Below are 18,406 nucleotides of genomic sequence, written 5' to 3' on the forward strand. Positions count from 1 at the left end.
ACACACAGCGGCCCTGCAACTGGCCGAGCTCACGGTCAGGACGCAAGCCAGGCCTTGATTCTAGAGCAGGGGTGGGCAAACTTTTTGACTCGAGGGCCACAATGGGTTCTTAAACTGGACCGGAGGGCCGGAACAAAAGCATGGATGGAGTGTTTGTGTGAACTAATATAAATTCAAAGTAAAGGAGCGGAGGGGAGAGCAAGAGAACCGGATAGAACAGCCGGATCCGGCCCGCGGGCCGTAGTTTGCCCACGGCTGTCTAGAGCCTTGCTTCTGAGCCATCACTACCCCATCAGAAGTAGGGTCCCCACTGCTTTGCTGATTTTCTCACAGTGGGCACCCTTAGTTCAGTGGTCTCAGCAGCCCTCACGGAGTAAAACACCCACCAGACCAGAGGAACACAGAACTGCCTTCTTGATGCTGAGCCGTAGGAACACCCAGAAGCCATGTAAAAAGCAAATGCTCTACTTTTCCACAGAATCAGACCTCAGCGCCTGGCCCTACGGCCCGCAGTTCCCGACCTGGAAATCCTTCCACATCAACACAGGAACCACCGCCTCGCACAGGCACCTGTGCCAATGGCCTCAGGGCTCTCCGTGTATCTTCCACTGGGGCACCTGGAGGAGGGACGGGTGTCAGGGAGGCCTGGCCACAGCCTACCACATCCCCCTCACTGGTAATCAGGGGAAAGGACAGCAAAACCACAGTAAGTTGCCCCTTTGTGCCCTTTGGGAAACTAATTAAGAGCTCTTTATTCCAAACATCAGAAATGAGGGGAAGCGGGCACCCTCAGAAACCACTAGTGGGCGTACAAATGGCTGAGACCATTTCCGAGGCTAAGACGACAATATCTAGTCAGGTTGGAAGTGTGCAAACCCTTGGATCTGTAGTTCTTCTTCAAGACTGTTTTAGAAAGTTCTGGTCTCGTGCGTGAGGACTTTCACTGTAGCGTGCCTGGTCGTGGAAACAGCCTAAATGTCTGGTTAGGAGATAAATGAACAAACTGTCACATGTACATTCACACAATGGAAGAGCCTGCAGCAGTTAAAAAAAAATACATTTATAGGTGGAAACCCAGAGGGAGCTCAAAATTATAAGAACAAATGAAAAAATACGTTGCAAACGTATACACAGTATGACAGCGTTTAGGTACACTTTCAAGTACTATGTGTTGGATACAGATGCACACAAATGTGGTAAAGGATTAAAATATGGACAGAAAGGATATACGCCAACTTAGGAAGCGTACACACACCTCTGGGCAGAAGAGAAAAAGTAATGAGATGAGAGGAAGTCTTCGATAGCCATCTGTCCTATGTTTTTCTTTGAAAAAAGATCTGAATTAAAGTGGCAAATGTTAAAAGTCCAATAGGTGTGTGTGATAGGTACACTAGTATTTGTTATATTATTCTTGGTTCTTTTATGATGTTCGAGAGATTCCAGAATTTAAGGTAATGAAGCAGGACATATTCAAAACACCCAGGTTACTCTCCTAGTCATCTAGGTTTCACAGCCACTCAAGTGTAGGGAACGAACATCAATAAATCAGAATACCATGTGTTAAGTCCAACATGAACACATTCAAAGTGGAGGCAGCCATTAGGAAGTGAGATTACAGAATATTATTCTGCCATAAAAAGGAAGGAAATCCTGCCATTTGTGACCTTGAGGGCATCATGTTAAGTGAAAGAAATCAGACAGAGAAAGACAAATACCGCATGATCCCACTCATATGTGGAATCTTGAAAGCATGAACTCATAGAAACATAGAACAGACTGGTGGCTGCCAGTGGGGGTGGGGTGGAGAAATGGGTGGCCATGGTCTGAAGGTACAAACTTCCACTTATGAGTTCTAGAATGTAATGCACAGCGTATTAACTGTAGTTAACAGTCCTGTAGTGTACATTTGAAGTTGTTAACAGAGTACATCTTAAAAGTTCTCATCGCAAGGAAAAACCTTTGTAACTACGTGAGGTGAGGGATGCTAACTAAACTTACTGTGGTGATCATTCTGCAACATACACATACATTAAATAAAATAAAAAAGACGTGAGATTCGTTTTGTGCTTGGCAGTTGCATACGGGAGGTCAGCTTTCTGGACAAGGAGATTCACTAGCAGAGTGTCGAAGGGCGAATAGGAAGCTTTCTTTGAGAAGTTGTACAAACACAGGCATAGCCTAAACCAGTGGTTGGCAAACTGCAGCTTGCAAGCCACATGCGGCCCTTTGGCCCCTTGAGTGTGGCTCTTCCACCAAATACCACGCACAGGCGCGCACGTACAGTGCGATTGAAACTTCGTGGACAGAAGTCGGTTTTCGGCTCTCAAAAGAAATTTCAATCGTTGTGCTGTTGATGTCTGGCTCTGTTGACTAACGAGTTTGCCGACCACTGGCCTAAACCAATAGTAAGACCAGACAGTAAACAAAGGCACACACTACATACATAAAGGCTGCACTGAGCTGTGGGGAAAGGAATGCACTGGGAGATACCGTCCCTTTTCAGTCAAGCTGGCCAGAACCATGTGCTAAAAATCCAAAATGAAACAGGAAGAGAGAAAAAACAAAAAAGAAAAAAGAAAGAAAGAGGGAGCACTGGGGCACCAAGGACATCTTCCAAGGAAGTCTGAGCACCGGCTGGGTCAGCTGACTCCAACCAAAGGCAGGGAGAATGTTCCCAAGGTGGCCTGGGTGCTGCTGGGAGGGCGGGGATGGGGGTCCCACCCTTGCAGAGCCCTCCTATGCGGTGTCCAAGGCAGTCTGCAAACTAGACTGAAGCAGAGCACACATTTCCAAGTGAATGCGTTTCCCTGTTGCTACTATCTTCTAATGGAGCGTGCTTTCAGCCTTCCCCCCCATAGGTAACGCTACCCCCACCAATCTGAATGGGGCTGGGGTACAGCGGTTCCCTCTCCCCCAACCCTTGGAAATGATTGCTATAAAATGGGGGAGGGGCGGTTTATGGGAAGCGGTGGGCTGAAATGTTTGGCAGACAAGAAGATGCAATGCTAGGCTAAGGGCTTTGGAACAAAAAGCAACAGTAACACTAATGTGGTCCGGCCCCCAGGGGTCCTGAGCGAAGCTGCCAGAGGAGGGAAAGTCAAGAGCTGCCTTTTACCCAATCTCTAGCTTTCTGAGTGGGGGGCCATCAGGGCCAGAGTTGACTGAATTTAGAAAAAGGAAGAAATGCCATGTTCTGCCCCAAGGAGCAAGGCTCAATGTAACACACACACACACACACACACACACACACACACACTACAAATTTGAGTCATCCCGCTTCATAAGAATTTTCTTTCAGTGTAAGAACTATTTTTCTAGAGCAGTGCTATCCAAGAGAACACTCTGAGATGATGGACAAGTTGAATACATCTGGGCTGTGCAGTGAGGTGGCCGCGACCCACATGGGACTAGTGAGCACCTGAACTATGTATGCCTGGTGTGAATGAAGAACTGAACTTAGGATTTTCTCTCACCTTAACTCATTTAAGTAGTCACCTGTGGTCATGGGTATCTTATGGGAGAGGACGGGTCTGTAGACAGCATCCTTCTTACCGTCTGCCTAGTATTTTAGCACATTGACGAGCCGCCCTTTCTAGTGACCATTTTTGTTAGCTGCCACACACACCCCCCACCCCAGCTGAACGTCTGTACACATGCCAAACTACTTCATTAGAATCAAGTCCTGGAACAGGAACTGTGGGGTGCATGGGTAATTATGTTTCCAGGCTTTTCCTGCACATTAAGACCACCCACTTGCAACAACACACATGTGCACAGCATTTTGCCTGTCCCTAGCTGTTCTCACATACATGACCCTCAGTGGAGCCTCGCAACCACCAGGTAACATTAGATGGGGCGGGTGATATCATCCGCTATGTACAGACTAGAAAAACAAGCGGGGAGAGAGCACACCACGGGTTCGGTTGTGTGAGACGGTTTTTACAGCCAACGCTAAAGCCTGCACGGAGCCATTCCGTGGTGTTAAACCATCTGTTCTCCCAGGTTAGTTTAACAAGGAAAAGCACTTATGGCCGTACTCACAAGTGAAAAGGGCAGGATATGAAATGATATTCCCAGTATGATCAAAACCATATAAAATAAAAGAAAACAAACCAATGTGTTAACAGTCTTCAGGTTGCAGAACTGTAACGTGTTTTCCTGTATGTCTGCCCAAATTTTTAAGATAAGTCTAAGTAACTATTAAAAGAACTAATATTCCATGGACAATTATAAAGGCTAAATGGTTTACATGCACTATCTCACTTTAAATATTTCCACATGCTAAGGACCATCATTATCCCTATTTACAGATGAAGACTCAGAACATTGAAAATGTTTAAGAAATAAGGCCAAGGTCAAAGCCGTGAGGGGGATTTGAACCCAGCCTGATTCACTGGAAAGCCTATATTCTTAGCCGCCACATCAGGGCTCCCCAAACTTTAATTTATACACGAATTACCTGAAGATCTTGTTGTGATACAGATTCCAATTTAGGTGACGCTGATGCCGTTGGCCTGGAGACCACACTTTGCGTAGCAGGGATCTACACAATCTCTATACTGTAATCTTCAAGGAGGAAATACAGCTTTTCTAAGAATTTAAATAAATAAATGCTTACTCATATATAGAAGCGAAAATATACTTTCCTTCTCAATAACATCTTCATTCCTCTCCATATGGCAGACCCTAAACCAGTAGTCGGCAAACTGCGGCTCGCGAGCCACATGCGGCTCTTTGGCCCCTTGAGTGTGGCTCTTCCACAAAATACCGCGGCCTGGGCGAGTCTATTTTGAAGAAGTGGCGTTAGAAGAAGTTTAAGTTTAAAAAATGTGTCTCTCCAAAGAAATTTCAATCGTTGTACTGTTGGTATTTGGCTCTGTTGACTAATGAGTTTGCCGACCACTGCCCTAAACTACTCTTGCAAATTCCCACTGCCGACACACCCCTGGCCAGCCACGGGTGTCAGACTCACGAAGCCCAACTCCCAGCTTAATCAACCCTCTCATCTCATGAGCAGGGAGCATTTTATCCTCAGAGCTTCCATTAGCAAACATCTCCACAAATCCAGAGAGCAGATCCCGGGAGGAACGGGCCCCGGGGGTGTCCCAAGGAACCAGTCAGTCCCACCCACCACTCCCAATGCAGACACTGCCACCAAGTCACTAGCACACTTTAGATCTGGCATTTCCCCATTCCCATTCTTTTCCTTTGAGACATTCAAGTTATGGATTCGCTATATATTTTAACCTTCCAAAATTTGGCAAGCCCGAGCCAATTTTATACTCAAAGAACCTTCAACACCCTTTAATTATGTTCCTAATTCTCCAAGTCTTTTTATGTGGGATTATCGGATATTCGTTGTTTAATGAACCTTTGCCACTTGCAGTAATCCTGTTTATCTATCTTAATGCTTAATGCCATGAAATTACTTATCTGATGCCTTAAAAGTAGGCCCTGCATAATGGATTTTATTTCCCTAACTTTTCATTTTGTTTATATCTCTTGGTTTTCACTGTGTCTCCTATAATGAACAGCTGGGTAATTCTTTTTTTCCCAATAAGAGTGACATTTTAACATTTAGTCTATAATTGATGTACTTATATCACCTTCCATTTCCCTCTAAGATTACATTTATTAATGCACTTCCTTCCTTGAATCATTTGTGTGACTTCGGTAGCAAATTTTTATTACCTTTTAAATTAGACCAGAAGATAATCTTAAGATTCCTCTATTTAATGTTTTGAACACCGATACTTTATAAAACAGAACTGTTTTCGCTTTTCCCTCTTGGTAACGTCTCCTGCTCATTAAGTAAACTACATAAACTCCCTTCAAATGGAATTAAGATGCATCGCAGTTTCCATTAACCTGTCAGAAATGTTTTATATGTGCCACATGCTAGTCTTAACGTATCATCTGATTTTTAAATTGCTATAATCCATTTCCCTCTCAAAGGCCTCTTTCTCTTTGCCTTTTTAAAGCCAAAGTTATCTCTTTGCTGCGAGATGAATCCGACTGTCCCAAAATCTAAAGGATAAGTAATGTGCCACCAAAGGGCAAAGGTGACTTGGCCAGGAACATTTCAATTCTTCCCTCAAGTCCTTCCCTTCTTCAGTCACAGTCACATAGCTGTAGTGATCAGCTCCATTCCTTCGAGGTCACTTACAGGAAACCTCACTGTGTGACTCACACTCTGCCGCTTGAGTATTGGAGTCAAACAGCAAACAGGGCCGACATCAAAGAACGTGACAGATCCCATCCTGCCTCCTGGGACGTCAATCACAAGAAAGGAGGAGTTCATTCTTCTGGTGATGTGGCTGAGCCACATTTTATGAGTCCTTTCAAAAGTACCCGTATAGGGCTGGCCAGTGTGGCTCAGCGGTTGAGCATCGACCTATGAACCAGGAGGTCATGGTTCAATTCCCGGTCAGGGTACATGCCTGGGTTGCAGGCTAGATCCCCAGTAGGGGGCATGCAAGAGGCAGCCGATCAATGATTCTCTCTCATCATTGATGTTTCTCTCTCTCTCCCTCTCCCTTCCTCTCTAAAATCAATAAAAATATATTTTTTTAAAAAATACTGCTGAAACCGGTTTGGCTCAGTGGATAGAGCGTCGGCCTGCGGACTCAAGGGTCCCAGGTTCGATTCCGGTCAAGGGCATGTACTGTGGTTGCGGGCACATCCCCAGTGGGGAGTGTGCAGGAGGCAGCTGATCGATGTTTCTCTCTCATCGATGTTTCTAGCTCTCTATCCCTCTCCCTTCCTCTCTGTAAAATATCAATAAAATATATATTAAAAAAAAAAATACCCGTATTGCCCCCTCCATGTCCGATAGTGTTCTTTCCCCTGAATATGTATTCCAATTTCTGTACATCTCCAATTCCTCTGGTATGTTTGTGATTCAAAAACTGAACATCCTTATTACATTTTTGACATCCGTTAGCTTTTCTTATATTGTCATTACCATCCACGAGGCAACATAAATGTCAGGCATGCTAAATCTTCACCCTTCTGCATCACTGTTGACCTTCACAGATTCTGCCAATGTCTCAAGTTTCTCTGTAACATTTCAAGGTGAGTTCTACCTTTCATTAATGCGGACTAAGCCTGATGCAAGTCACTCTCCCCAGCTCTACTTCTTCAACAGTAGTTAGCATCCACTCCTTCCGGTTCTGCCTCTCCAGGCCCGTCAGCTGGGCCCAGTTGCTGCCGTCATACTTTTCAATCAAACTCAGGCCGCTGTTTTTATAAAATCTGTTTTTGTAGCCCCTTGTTCAGTTCTGTTCTGGTTTCTCTCAGCATTAACCATTTTTTATGGCTTCAAAGTTTTCCTGATGAAATTTTTTTTCTGATGAAACACCTAATGTTGCTAATCACTCTCCTAGCATCCCCAAACTCCCTCATTTATTTTTATAATAATAAAAAAAGGAGATAAATTTAGAACTTTCCAAACCAATTGAGAGGCTTTCTTTCAACTGACTGTGGAGCTACAAATGTGACGAGGGCTCACTTTTCAGCCATGTCCAATTAGTTTAATGACTCCTGCGGAACACTGCTCTGATTCAAGGCTAAAGCTGGAGGGAAATGTTCCAGTAATGCCATCAAAGACGACACGCTGCTGATATCCCCAAAGCCAATCTCACCGGGCCTTATAATAACAGAAAGGGATTTTTAATGCCGTAAAATTAAACACCCTTTATGCTTTCGTTTCTCTATGCCAACAGACACACCAACGTCCCACGTGGAACGCTTGGCACCTTGGGTTTGCAAGTCTTCTAAATCGAGTTATTCATCAATCCCCCGTCCCTCCAGTTGCTGACGGCCTGTTCCAGAGTAAGCTGATGGCTGCCCTCCCGCTCTGAGGCCTCTCTTCCAGGCCAGAGACAACCCTCGCTTCACACTGCGCTGTTTGTCTGTCAAAATCACAGATGGATATGGGCACCAGCGCATTCACCCAATTCACAGTCTCCTAGTATCACAAGGACTCACTAGAGGAGAGACTGGTTTTGGGGGGAGGACTTGGGAGTGAGACTTTGGGATCCCGAGGCTCATGCAGGTTGGCCTGTTTTTAACACTTTGCAGACCTGCAGCCTTCCTGTCTCGCCAGGCACAACGTACTGCCCACGCAGCCCCTGGGTTCGAGTTAACAAGATGGAACACGTCATCTCCAGCTTCTTCCTGGAGCAGGACATGAACAGTTCACCTTCCACGGTTAAGTTCAGAAAACGTTCTCTCAGATGTGAACCCTGCAAGCTTCAGCTCAGGATCAGAAAGGAAGAAAAACCTTAAATGTTTCTTTTTACATGAGGCACTATAATCGGCATTATTTTCGTCTTAAAACCCTACTTCCAGACTGTTTACACAGTGGGCCCTTCCATTTGGCACCCAGCACTATTTGAGGGAAGTACCAAAAATATTCCCACCAAAGGGACAAACACTCTCCAACATTAGTGTATTCAAAGGCAAGTCTCAAGGTGCTGACATAATTTGCTTATTTTTGTGATTGTTTCTTTTAATAAATCAAGCTTCTTCTGCAAAGGCCAGTTTAAATGCCTATGACACGTTCTCCCTGGGCGTGGAGGGGGGGGTGAGAGGGGAAGGAGGAGGGGAGGGCAAAACCTCTGTTCCAATCTGCCACAGACCCCACTTGAATAAGATCCATTTAGGATGCCCCCCACTCCAACGGCTCTCTAACAGAGCATTCTACCCAACAGCACAAGCATGGAGTCGATACTGACCACACTGCCCATGGATGGAATTCTCTGGCACAGTGGTCAGCAAACTCATTAGTCAACAGAGCCAAATATCAACAGTACGACGATTGAAATTTCTTTTGAGAGCCAAATTTTTTAAACTTAAACTTCTTCTAACGCCACTTCTTCAAAATAGACTTGCCCAGGCCGTGGTATTTTGTGGAAGAGCCACACTCAAGGGGCCAAAGAGCCGCATGTGGCTCGCGAGCCGCACTTTGCCGACCACTGCTCTAGCACAAGCTACAGAGTGCACTTCTTCTTCCAACTAACATGGGTTCGACTGTCTATTAAATTCCAAAGCAGGAGCCAGGGGTTAGGAGCACAGACGGAAGCTGGGCAGACCTGCACGTCAATTATGAAACCACTTCATACAGGCTGAGGGCTTGGAAAAACTCACTTAACTTTCAACTGTCCTCGTCTATCAAATGGCAGAGCTTACTCCCCACCCAAATCAACTGCTGTGAAAAAGAAGTAAGATTGATCAGCAGTGGAAGCATCAATCAGAGTATATACACATCCTGGAAGATGTTTTTAAAGCTGTTTTGTTTGTTTTTTTTTTAAAAGAATGGGAAGATTCCTAAGAACTGCAAGAAACGAAGAAGACACATACCTCTGGTACTATAACACCCCTGAAATCAAGATACACCCGACAGCCAACAGCATCTTACGACAGCACCTAAACGGACGCTGTGATATTTTGGTCCTGGGCAGTGACTGGGTGAACGTGGTCCCAGCCATGCATACGTCATCGCTTCCCGCCAGTTCTGTGCAGTGTGGGTCCTGCAGAGGTGGAATTTACCTAGGTAGAGCGTCTTTTGAAAGATTACACTACAATCTGGCGTTGAAATTAAAAGTTACTGTGTACGCAAGAAAGCAAGGAAGCAGAGCATAAATGTGGTTAGCAGTGAAGCAAATATACCTGTCGTTGGAAGAATGACTGCCATTGCGTATTTTCTTGTAAAGCAAGAGCCAAGCACTTGAAGGGACTTTCGGAGGAAGATGCTCACAAAGAGCTGAAACTACAGGGCCGTTTGCGTCTGAACTAGGGGTGCAAGAGCAGTGCCATTCAGTGAAGGTGAGTGAAACTGCCTCAAGCTTTGGAATAAGCGAACCGTCTAAAGCAAAGGGAAGGCGGATGTGACCAATTCATGAAGCTCAAAGCAGAACTGACAAATCACTGCATGTAAGTAAAAAAAAAGCAAATATGAGAAACAGTCCAGAGATGGAAGATGCTGACGACGCCTTGCCACGCTAGCAGTCAGCAGCTCTGCGTCGCAGCAGGTTGCCTAGGACCAAACCAGAGAGGGTCGGACCTGCATTGCCACCATGGGCCCACCATCCAGATATCATTGCTGACATGTACACATAAGGAACTGTTTGACATTGAAACGGGGACTCAGAACTGTTGGACACTGAAATTGGGAATCAAACATTTTTTGTTATTATATGTTTATTTCTAGTCTGCAGAGGCAAGATTTTTTAAAGGAAAGAAATGGGGAAAAAAGAGATACAGAGGCAAAGAAGCATTGAACAGACTGTCAAACTACAGCGGGAAGGCAGGGGAGGTGGGTGGGGGGCTGTAAGAAATCAACTGAAGGACTTATACGCATGCATATAAGCATAACCAATGGATACAAGACACTGGGGGGGGGCAGGTAAAGGCATGTACTGGGAAGTAGGGGAGGCCAGGGGGAGGTCAATGGGGAAAAAAAGGAGACATATGTACTACTATTTGTAATACTTCAAACAATTAAAAAAATAAAATTAAAAAAAAAGGAAATATAAACAAGTATGAGCTCATTAAACTAGATGTGTGTGTGTACCTATGAATGTGTGCATAACTCCGTCTTAGGGCTAAATTGATATATTCAGATAGTTAATAGTCATTTAAAAAGGCAGAGAGAAATGCAAATGGAGGATGAGGAAAGATTTTACTGTTTAATTGTAATTATTCCTATGTTGTTTGAAAATTTTATAATAATCATGTATTCGACTTTTGTAATGTTTTCACTTCAGGATTACAACAAAATTGTACATGCACAGTTTTGGCGCCCTGCCAGACAGAGTCAATCTTCAATGAGAGGTAGGTATTACTGTGCTAGACGATCCGAAAGAAATAAGAAATGTGACATAAATGTTTAACATATGATCCCGGCCCTCAATCCTACAATCTAGTAGGATTCGGAACGAAAAGAGGAGAGATAGGTAGATAAGAGGATGGGTGAACGGGTGGGTTTGTGGATGGATGGGTGGATAGACAGTCATAGACAGAATGACCATAAAATAAAGAAGGCCGATGCCCACAAGCCACCGAAGAAATGTCTTACTCAACTCTTAGACACCGACGGAGAGTAGCTCCTGGAGTTTTAGAGCCCCGATGTACATACCCCGACATTTTATCTGAAAGACTAAAGAAGCAAGCTAGGGCGTCTGTCATCACCTCCGAAACCTGTCCAAGAATGACCCATTAGTAAATATCCCAACACAGGGCACCCACGTCTGCCCAAGCCTGGGGTGTCCACGCGGCTCTGTTCCCACAGCAGGTCTCACATGTAGGAATGCCTCCAAGTTCCCACTTGCAGAAAAGTGCCTCTGCTCTTCCCAGAAAGAGGGTAAACAACCCCATTTCCACCACTGGATCCTCTGATTCTTTAAGACAAAAGAACCAGTTTTACACAGTTTTCCATCCTTAGAGCACAGCACATGGGCAGAGTAGGTACCACACTAATCAACAGCCAAATAAAGCTTTAAGAAGAATGGCCTAGTTACCCCAAGTCAAAACGGGAAATAATATGCTCACGCTTGGGAAGCTAGAGCTCCTCACTGGAGATGGCTTTGGAAGAGGATATGATCTGAGACACATGTCAACGGGCACGTCTCCCCTGCAAGCCCAGCAGCCCTCTTCTCTTCTCGGTGCCTCCTTCCTGCAAATTCATGCACAAAACAGGACAGCAGCAGACACGGTAGGCTGCTACTCTGGAGAGAGGAGAATGTCAACAATTCAAGGAAGGCTGGACACGGAACGAAAGAAAACAACAGCTGGAAGGCAAGGTGTCTTAAAGAATCCAAGTGTTTCAAAGGGACACAGAGAGACAGCTGTAATCTTGTCAACAACCAAAATAAATGTATCGATAATAATAGAAGTGTAATATGCGAATTAGACCGGACAGCCAAACGACCTTCCAGATGTCCTTCCAGACGACCTTTTGGATGAAGCCGGGGCTGTGAGGGCCGAGGCAGGCCGCTGTGGCTGCAAGGGCCAAGTCCCTTGCACGAATTTCATGCATCGGGCCTCTAGTGTATGTGTGTATGTGTGTGTGTGTGTGTGTGTGTGTGTGTGTGTACACCAGCCTTGGGCAAACTACGGCCTGCGGGCCGAATCCGGCCCGTTCGGCTGTTCTATCCGGCCCGCGGAGCTGAAAGAGCGGAGGGTTCTCTTGCTCTCCCCTCCGCTCCTTTACTTTGAATTTATTTTAGTTCACACAAACACTCCATCCATGCTTTTGTTCTGGCCCTCCGGTCCAGTTTAAGAACCCATTGTGGCCCTCGAGTCAAAAAGTTTGCCCACCCCTGCCCTGACTGGTTTGGCTCAGTGGATAGAGCATCGGCCTGCAGACTGAAAGGTCCCAGGTTCAATTCCAGTCAAGGGCATGTACCTTGGTTGTGGGCACATCCCCAGTAGGGGGTGTGCAGGAGGCAGCTGATCGATGTTTCTGACTCTCTATCCCTCTCCCTTCCTCTCTGTAAAAAATCAGTAAAATATATTAAAAAAAAAAAAGTTTGCCCACCCCTGGTGTACACTCTTCATTACCTAAAAAAAGACCGGAGAAAAAGGAGACATATGTAATACTTTATACAATAAAGAATTTAAGTTTAAAAAAAAAAGACTGGAGAAAAAAAGAGTAAAATGTAAGTTTCTCAAAAACCCACTTACTGTTGGTAGCGATGATTCCCCCACCACCTGCAGAACTGACTCAAGTTGTAAAGCCCTTTGATGGGGAGGGAAACGGAATTCTGGGAGGGAAAGGGGAGCTGGAAAGAACAATAAGGGCTCTGTAGAGTGGAGGAAGGGGGACTTCCAGGGTTAAGATTTCAACACACGACTCCCAAGGCAAACGTTCAGGCAGCTCCTCCTTCCCTCCCAGCACCGGTAAACCGCCCAGTTTGACGTTCAGGGGACCAGGTGGCTTTTGGTGTGAGCTGCCACCTGCCTTTTACCTACTTTCTCAGCAGGTCTCTCCCAAGGAAACCAAATAAATCTACAATCTAAAACTCCAGAAGTTTGCACTATGGCCTAGGGCCACATGCGGCTCTTTGGCCCCTTGAGTGTGGCTCTTCCACAAAATACCACGGCCTGGGCGAGTCTATTTTGAAGAAGTGGCGTTAGAAGAAGTTTAAAAAATGTGGCTCTCCAAAGAAATTTCAATCGTACTATTGATATTTGGCTCTGTTGACTAATGAGTTTGCCGACCACTGACCTAGAGGGGGAAGCAAAAGGGAAAGGGTTAGTGTTGATCAACTTCTAGCTGAGAAGGGACCTTCACAATGAACTTGAGGGGCTGCAGACACCTGATGACTGAAAGGGCCTGGGGAGGAGGAGGCCGTCCTGACCCACTGCGCCCGGAATACACGTTGAGGATGAGCAGCGATAATGCTCAAGATGTACGGCGAGGGGGTCTGCTCACACTGGGCCCAGCGTGACTTGGTCCCCAGAAGGCATTTGGTAATGACATTTATGGCTGTCACAACTGTTGGGCAGTAGGGGACCGGTACTGGCACCCAGAACCAGTGATGCTGCGAAATACGCTACAATGGCAGGCACCCACCCCAACAAAGAACTATGCAGACCAAAAGGTCAACAGCACCGAGACTGAAAAAAACCCTGCACTAGACTAACACCTTCCACGCAACCATCTCCAGAAACCAACAATCCTGCTGAAGTAAGTGCCATCAAACAGATGGAGCCGCTACCCAGCCACGAAATTCCACCCACCATGGTCAACAACACTCACCATCAGGCAAATGACATGAGGGGCAAATGCAGCATCTGCAGAGTGCCCAGTGCTCTCCCGCAAACACGATTAAGGGCACTCCTCGGCATCCAAGAGACCACACTCTTTCACAACCATTACACTGAAAGGGGCACTTACACACATATGCACGCACGCCATGCATGGATGCAAGCATGCATACACACGCGCACACACAGGAAGAGCCATCTTTTAATATTTCCCCAGTTGTCAGATGGAGGCACTGGTTAAAAACACACACACAAAAAAAAACAACAACACAAAAAACTTCACAGTTAAAATGGCCCAAGCACTTCCAAGATATTCCAAAGGGAAAGACAGATGGAAAGAGAACAAACAAGAAAACTCCAAAACCAGATTTGTCCCTGGGGCTACCTCACAGCTTAAAACAGTTCCATTAGTCCAAGCCGCATCCATGGCACATAGTCATCTTTTATTTATTAATTGGGAAATACGACAAACATATAAGGAAAGGGTAAACATAAAGATAGAGCTTAATGAGCCCCGTGCCATTACAGCGTGGGACAAGAAATGGCACGGTGGGGGTGGCCAGTGGCATCCTCCCGCCACGTGTGGCTCCCCACCGGGCACACAGCAGGAAGACCAGTGCGACTTGAAAAGGTCCAGCCTCCCTCCAGGACTGAGATTTATTTTACGTGTTAACCAAAAACACCGACTGCCGAGTCCGGGCAGAGCAGTGACCGTAAGGGAACAGGTTTGGGAAGGGGTGTCTGTGGAAGCAGCCTCACTGACGGCTCATTCACAAAAGCAGGTGCGAGGAAGGGCACGGAGCGCTTGCCTGGAAACAGTGGGGATACCCGGGTGGGAGCCAAGACAAGCTCGAGCTGGACGGCGAGCTTCAGTCCTTCCTGTGGCACCCTGGGTATGGACGATCTCTCATGAACCATAAAATAACTTCCTGCCACACGGTCTCACTGGAAAAATTCAGCAAGATCATGAGTTTCAAGTGGCGAGCAAATCGGTTCACACAGAGATGTTCCACAAATACTGGTTCCCCTTCCTCCCACGCTGCCCCCCATCATGCAAACAGGCGTGGTGGTAAAGGCCATGTCGTTAATATATGATTTGATTATTAACTTTCCTAATCCCCAAATTCTCTAAACTGTTTGTGCAAAAGTGATGATACAAGCCCAATTTCAAGTTACTCTGGTGACTTTGGCAAAAAAAAAAAAAGTCCAAATCTGTCCGGGAGGCCCAGAATTTACCCTCCTGCCCTCTCCCACTCACATCCCTGTCCCTCCCCCACTAATCCCAAGGCAAATGGCCTAAGTGGGCTAGCAGGAAAAAACACCTCACAGCCCAGGGGGGAGCCTTCAGCTCAGCTCTTTGAAGATGAAAAGCAACAAGGTGTGTTTATTTGTCCTTTGTGCACAGTCTCATCTACCTGGGCTGGGCTAGGCTGCAGAAGCGACTCAGCCAGTAAAAAAAATAATAATCAAATCCACCCGCTGGCACCAGGAAGCAGATCTTTCCAGGAGAAAAGGTCAATCCATCCCCATGCTCCTGGGGGTACACATGGGGGAGCCGTAAGCCTTTTCACAGACAGAGAGAGAAGGTCAGGGACTCTCGTCACGGGGCAGCCTGGGAGCAGGTGAGAAGGCCGGCCCTCACCATCATCCCACATGCCCACCATCAGCGCACTTAACCCCCCCACGCCCACCACAGGGAGGAAACCTGGCCATCGCATGGGCTCTCTCGCAGGATACATTAAAAAATAATAACAGCCAACCATCAGTGCTTCACTTCCCGAACACAGGCAATACCAGCAAAGGAAGAAGAAACCCATGAAGGTGTCTGAGAAGGTTCCTGAATAACGAAGGCCTCCAAACTGCTCTTGGAATGTCAGTGGCCTTTGAGCCCCACAAAGACCGGGCTCAACTTTGACCCCAGGCTTCTTCACAGACTATCAAAGAGGACTGGTTTATACACTCTCTCTTGTTTCCTCGACTTCCCAGAGGAGGATCCGGGTGTAGGATGCGGGATAGAAGAGTAGGGTCTCCGGTCCTGCTACGGACCCCTAACCGAACCACACAGGCCTCTCTATGCGCTGGGAACCAGGGACACCAGGCAGGCATCAGGAAAAAGGACCAGCCCGCCCCGTTTCCGGTAACACTTCAGGTCAAGGAGGAATCCCGGATAAGAGGAGACACTTAATGCAACATGAAACACACACACACCTCGACCTGCCTAGAGGTTTCTAAACAGCAAGTGCAAAGGCGACTGGAAGCCACATGGGCTCCGTTACCACAGATAATGGAAAACCAGACCCTGGGACAGTGAAGCAGTTCTGTGACCCCACCCCATTACAACCATTTTATTTATTGCAGTCCTATTTTATATGCAGACACATGTTAACTGACCAGCCCTGACCAGAGAAGGACAAAATTAACTTTATAGCTATTTTTACAGACGTGGGGACTCAACCTAAGCAACCAGACAACTGGGAGAGGCAAAAAATAGTTTCCACTGAGCCACAAGCAGCTCACTGAGGACACACACACACACACACACACACACACACACAGGAGCCGGTTCCAGGCTGTTCTACTTGGGTGTAATCATGGGACACACACCATGGCTATACAGACTGAGAGTGGAATGTGGCCAGATCTTCACTTCTGAGATGTCCAGGAAACCTGCCTGTTGTAACTGTTCCACATAATCATGGGCACCAACCAGGGGATGCCACTGGCCCCCTGGAGCTCTCTCCCTGGGGTGGCCCTATAATATACTGTTCAGGGGAAACCCCAGACCTGGTTAAACATCCACAGCAGCCACCAGCATTCCGCCCTCACTGGAAGCCACAACAAATTCATAGATATCTAAACAGAGTCGTCCAGGGCTGGGGATGATGTCATAGGTAGGGATGTGGGAGGCTGCCCAGTGGCCAGGACCTGAGACTTCAAGGAAGGGAGATTTAGCGTACACCTTGGGAGGGGAGGGGTCAGAATGAAATGAACATCAACTTCCCCAACAAACACACGGCCAAAGCCACCTCCACAGCAAGTAGCTGGAAACATTTTGGAAAATCAGGCATACATTGGATATGTGGATGGCTCAAACGTCAGGCAAGCAAGCTTCTGCTGAAGAAAGTTCACTGGGCCCTGTCACCCACTTTCTGGGCATCAGCTGCCCAGGAATGAACATCAGGGGCCAAAGGCGGGCGGGGTCCAGGAGGGGCAGCTGACAGCTGTGGCCGGCGGGCAGGGACAGAAGGGGAAGGGCTCTGGGGCTGGAATTCGGAGCGTGCCCACATCAGCAGAAAAGTTCCTGGGAACAGCAGGCTGTCTGGGAGGGAAAGATGCTTACTGCTTCTGGGACCTCAGGATGCGCTCGCTATCGAGATGCCAGGTGAAGCGCGGGTCCCCTCCCAGAGCACCTCGCCAGTCAGGGCGCCCACCGAGGGGCGAGAAGGGATGGTCCGATGACAAATAAATGATCTGTTCCCAGGACCAGTGGGAAAGATTCATAATTCCCAGGCCCAGCCCTGCTTCATCTCTCTTTGCTCAAACCAAACACAGTCCAGAGAGGAGTGAAAGGAAGCGCCGACACGGCCCGCCCCGCCATCCAGGTGGGGAAACTGAGGCCCGAGGGTGCACACCTAGGAAGAGGCTCTGGGGAGGCTAGCCTGCATGCAGCACCCGGAGTATGGGAAGATGGGATCGGGGGAGCTTTCTCTCCGTTCCCCTCCTCTTTTCCCCAACACACAACACACACACACTCACTCGAGCTACGCCCAATCGGGGCAGCTGCCGGGCTCCCCAGGGCCCCGCCACACAAAGCCCCGCCCGCGCACACGCGACGCGGCAGGAGCCGGCGCGCACGCCCACACAATAGGACCGCGCGCTCCCCGCCGCGGCCCCTCGCCGGGGTCCCGGCCAGACCGGCGCCGGGGTCCGCCCTCCCTGCACACCCGCCCGGGAGACGCAGCCCGGACGCGGGGAGGGGGCGCCGTCGGAGCCCGGCCGCCGCGCCCCGAGCCCCGCAGCAAGTTCGCCGGACGCCCCCCGACTCACCCGCGGCGCTGCTCAGCAGCAGGCACAGCGGCCCCAGCAGCCACATGGCGCGGCCGCCGCTCCCGCTGCCCGGCGCGTCGCTGCCCCCGCGGCCTCGGAGCTGACCCCGCCTCTCGGCGCGCCGGCCCCGCCCCCGGCTGTCCCTCCGCCCTCCGCCCCGCCCGCCCGGTCCTGCCCAGCCAGCCCGGCCCTGCCTGGCTCCACGAAGTTTTGCCAGCGCCCGACCTGCGCGCCGCCGCCCGCAACACGCCCGGGTGTCCTGACTCGGAGAGGCCGCCGAGGGGGCCACCGCGGGTCCCGCCTTTTCGGCCTCCCGCCGCTTACCCCCTCTGACTGCGAGGACCTCCTCCCAGCCCGGGCTCTGCCTTCTCTTTCTTCCCTCTTCTCCTCCCCCTTCTTCTCCATCCTCTGAGGATGCTGCGCTCATCCCCTCCCAGACCCAAACTTGAGTTCTTGACTCAACTACAAAATAAGTTTACTCCAGGGAGGGGAGAAGTTGGAAGGAAGGGCCAAAGATTCTGAGAAAATATGCACTGTATTTTTAGTAGTGAGAATGGGATGAATGTGACCAATGCTTCTCAAACTT

The 18,406-nt window shown here is 48.2% G+C and overlaps 1 protein-coding gene across 2 annotated transcripts in view; it reads right to left on the bottom strand.

Annotated features, from left to right (window-relative positions):
* LDLRAD3 (low density lipoprotein receptor class A domain containing 3) overlaps positions 1 to 17,927 on the bottom strand; it is a 189,821-nt gene extending 171,894 nt beyond the window's left edge. For both annotated transcript variants that reach the window (XM_080688385.1, XM_080688384.1), the window contains exon 1: positions 17,821 to 17,927. In XM_080688385.1, coding sequence (XP_080544511.1) covers positions 17,821 to 17,866 — 46 coding nt within the window. In that variant the 5' untranslated portion in view covers positions 17,867 to 17,927. The remainder of the gene's footprint in view (positions 1 to 17,820) is intronic.
* Between the last annotated feature and the right edge of the window lie 479 nt (positions 17,928 to 18,406).

Source organism: Plecotus auritus (assembly GCF_963455305.1).
Source record: "Plecotus auritus genome assembly, chromosome: 9".
NCBI lineage: Eukaryota > Metazoa > Chordata > Mammalia > Chiroptera > Vespertilionidae > Plecotus > Plecotus auritus.